Genomic DNA, 3,712 nt, shown 5'->3' on the forward strand with positions numbered 1-3,712 from the left:
CCGGCTTGGCTGCGGTCCGGCGACCCTGTGGTGGCGGCCGGCGGCCGGCGTGGTGACGGCGCCGCTCCTTGGCGGCGGGGCGGCGTGGTGGTGCCGGGTGGCCGTCGACGCGCCCCCGGCCCAGATCCGGGCACGTCGGGCCCCATCTGGGCCCCTGGGGTCCGGCCCCCCGGCATGGTCTCGTTGTCTGCGGCGCGGTGAGGAGGAGGAGCGGCTCGGACTTGGGGCGTCGGCATCGATGGCGTGCCGGCAGCAGCGCGAAGGCGGGAGCTTTACGGGCCCACGAGGGCTCGGCCGGGCCTGTGGGCCTACGGGCCTGGTGTGCTCCTGCTATTGCGTCCGGACGGCTACTGTCGCTGACGGTGGAGGTGGGGCCCTCCCTCGTGCCGATGGTGCTGATGCCCTAGTCCCGGCTCTGATTCTTCGTCGTGCTGTTCTCACTTCGCGGTGCCGTGGTGAGACGGCGTGGAGGCCTCATGACCGCGTTGGCGTAGGGTGGTGGTTGGTTTGGTGGCGGGATCCGGAGCGCCCGAGGTGCGGGTTGGGATCGGGGGAAACCCCTGTCGGCGTGGCCGACCCGGCGCGGTGGCGCCTGTGGGTGCCGCCTGACCTTTCGGGAGGGCGTCGGGGGCTACTCTTCCTATCGCCTCGTCGTGTACCGGGGGAAACCCTTGGCAGCAGCGTCGTCATCGTCGCGATCCTTCTTGGAGGTGTTGATTGGTGCCGGCGCTTCGGAGTCTTGGAGCCTAGTGGATAAGACCGGTGGGCCTAGCGATCGCGAGGCTTCTTCGTTTTTGTTGATCCGCCGTTGTCGGCATTTGTTTCTTTTGCTCTTTCTCTGTTGTTTCTTTTGGGCGTGACTGTGCTGCTTCCGCCCCAGCACCTATCCCTGTATGACCCGGTTGGTTGCTTTGTATACAAAGCGGGGGGAAACCCTTTTTCGGTATAGTTATCTTTTGTGTTGTTCACAGTGACCCTTTTGAATCATGGTAATGATAAACTTGTATGGTACAATAGTATAGAGAAGTCACACGGTCCTACTATGTTTAACACTTGGTGGATGTTTCTTTCTTGGTTGGAGTCATCCCCTTGAGTATTATTATAATGGTGAGTGTATGCACGTATGCATAAGCGCTTGTGTTTGTACTTTCTTTAAAAAAATTAGACAAAGGGACAATATCATTCCATTTTATTTATTATTTTTCATAAACTTGACACGATACACATACTTTTTCATCCACGAATATTATAAACACGTCACTTCACCAAGACGCACAAATTTAGCAATAGAGACCAAAATTAAGAGTCTCAAATGGAATCTGTCATCATTTTGGCAGTGGGAAGAGGAGGGATGCTCTGCTCATTCCTGAAGAAATCATGGGGATCCACCATGGTCTTCACGGCTGCCAACCTCTTAAAATTTCCTTTGAAATACTTGTCTCCCCAGCTGACTCTAGCCTTCTCATAGCTCGTCACGTCACCGTCCAGCTCATTCGTCCCCAGGTCAAGGTCCCTGTAGTTGACGTACACAGCCCTCGGGTTCTTGGACACGTAGGGCTCCATCTCCTTGTACAGCCCCCTGACCCAGCTCATCCGCTTCTCCGCCGCCGCCGTCCCGTTCTCGTACCAGAAGGAGTAGTACTGGAGCTGGTAGAGGTTCCCCTGCCGGTGCGGGAACGGCGTCTCCGACGGCGGGATGCTGCTCATCACGCCGCCGTAAGGGTCCAGCATGAGCAGCGCCGCCTCGGGCTTCTCCAGCCATGTCGTCCATATGCTCTCCCACACGTCCCTTGGAATCGGCTCCTGCACGTGGTCCGACTTGGCCTTGAGGTAGTAGCTCGGGTTGCTGCTCCTGTTGAGGAGCTGCTCCGGTGGCACGGACGTCGTGGAGAAGCCGAAGAAGGCCGTGGACTGCACCCAGCTCACCTCCTCGCAGTCTTGCTCCGTCATCCCGAGCTCAGGGAAGCGGTCTTGCATGAGCCGATGGAGGCCGCCGCACCGGCCGAGAAACAGCGCTTGGAAATTAGCCTGCTGGTTCAGCACGAGCACGCGGAGGTACAGCTCTTGCGGTGAAGCCGGCGCCATCTCCTGCCATTTGGTGATCAGTTCGACGGCGGATTGGCTCCTTGACCGGACGATGCTGAACACCGTGACGGTCTCCGGCACGGGGACCAGCCGCACCTTCCACGACAGCACCACACCGAAGCTCTCGCCGCCTCCGCCACAGAGAGCCCAGAAGTGGTCCTCCCCCATGGTGCTCCTGTTCACCAGCCTTCCGTCGGCGTCCACGACGACGGCGTCCAGGACGTTGTCGGCGGAGAGGCCGTACTTGCGTGCCAGCGAGCCGAACCCGCCGCCGCTGAGGTGGCCACCGACGCCCATGGTGGGGCACGAGCCCGCCGGGAACCCCAGCGAGCGGCTGGCGGCGCCGACGGCGTAGTAGAGCTCGCCGACGGTGGCGCCGGACTCGACCCACGCCTCAGCACGCGCCGCGTCGACGTGGATCGCCCGGAGAGCGGCGAGGTCCAGCACCGCGAAGGGCTCGTTGCGGTTGTGGAGGTGGACGGAGGCGTAGGAGAGGCCCTCGTAGTCGTGGCCGCCGCTGCGCACGCGGACGCGGACGCCGTGGCGGCGGCAGCAGCGCACGGTGGTCTGCGCGTGGGCGTGCTCGGTGGCCGCGATGATCCCTAGAGGCTTGGAGGTGTCCGGCAGGACGTAGCGGAGGTTCCGGGCGGTGGACAGCAGGAGGGCGGAGTAGGACGACGGGGTTGCCGGGGTCTGGATGAGGCCAGACGGGATGTCCGCCGAGAGGCACCCAAGGAATTCATCGATTGCACTTGCAGTGGAAGCTAAAGAGGGCGTGTTTTGAACCCAGAGGATGCAGCAGAGGGTTAGGACAAGGTGTAAAATTGTCGTCCTCCGTGTCCTTGCCATGATTGATGGATGCACGAGTGGTGGCAACTATGGCTGCCTGTGAGCGGGACATGAGTGCTACTACTCTATATAGAAGGCGGCAACCAGTCTATATATATAGTTGAAGCATCATCTATATGAATTTTGATTTTGCTAACCACATGTGCCGTGCGGTAGTTGAAGCATCATCTGTCATATATAGTTGACGGTGGCCAATAAGTTCCGTACAAGAAAAAGAAAAACGGTGGAGGAAATCAACTTGGCAAAGTTATTAGAAGAACAGTGTACCAAGAGTTCAATATATGTTTTGTGTCTAATCTTCACCTCCATTGATGTCAAGCTCCATATCCCCAGTGCTATTGCGTATTGCCTACGCCTACCTTCGGTGAACCATTTTTGGAAAACAGAACCATTGTGCTGGGCTGTTTTGGTTTCCTCGTTTGGTAGAGTTCCTGCAAAAGATGCTGCCCCTATTTTAGTTATTGAGTAACTTTTGTTCGCAACATATTCCAAATTACAGGGACATTTCTCTCTTCTTTTTTTGCAAAACCAAAACAGAGAGAGGTCTTTTTGTTAACTCAATTACTCAGCATTCTTCAAAATTGTCGTCCACAGAACAGGGCCCCCAATTTCTAATTAGCTTTGGTTGATTTAGTAAGTGAAAAAAAGTCCCAACAATCCCAATAGGTGAGTGTGGCAGATCCTGTTGAGTTGGTCGAACTTGTATTCGTAAAAGTGATCTCATCTTCGAAAAAATGACTTTGCCGGCCTGTTCGTGTTCTCCTAGAATTATCCGCCA

The 3,712-nt window shown here is 57.0% G+C and overlaps 1 protein-coding gene across 1 annotated transcript; it reads right to left on the bottom strand.

Annotated features, from left to right (window-relative positions):
* Positions 1-1,161: 1,161 nt before the first annotated feature.
* On the bottom strand, positions 1,162-3,046 carry LOC119294055 (berberine bridge enzyme-like 18). Its single transcript, XM_037572333.1, has one exon. It carries the CDS (start codon positions 2,932-2,934, stop codon positions 1,309-1,311), a length of 1,626 nt encoding a protein of 541 aa, XP_037428230.1. The 5' UTR covers positions 2,935-3,046; the 3' UTR covers positions 1,162-1,308.
* Between the last annotated feature and the right edge of the window lie 666 nt (positions 3,047-3,712).

The sequence above is a fragment of the Triticum dicoccoides genome, chromosome 1A (assembly GCF_002162155.2).
Source record: "Triticum dicoccoides isolate Atlit2015 ecotype Zavitan chromosome 1A, WEW_v2.0, whole genome shotgun sequence".
In the NCBI taxonomy this organism is placed as follows: Eukaryota; Viridiplantae; Streptophyta; class Magnoliopsida; order Poales; family Poaceae; genus Triticum; species Triticum dicoccoides.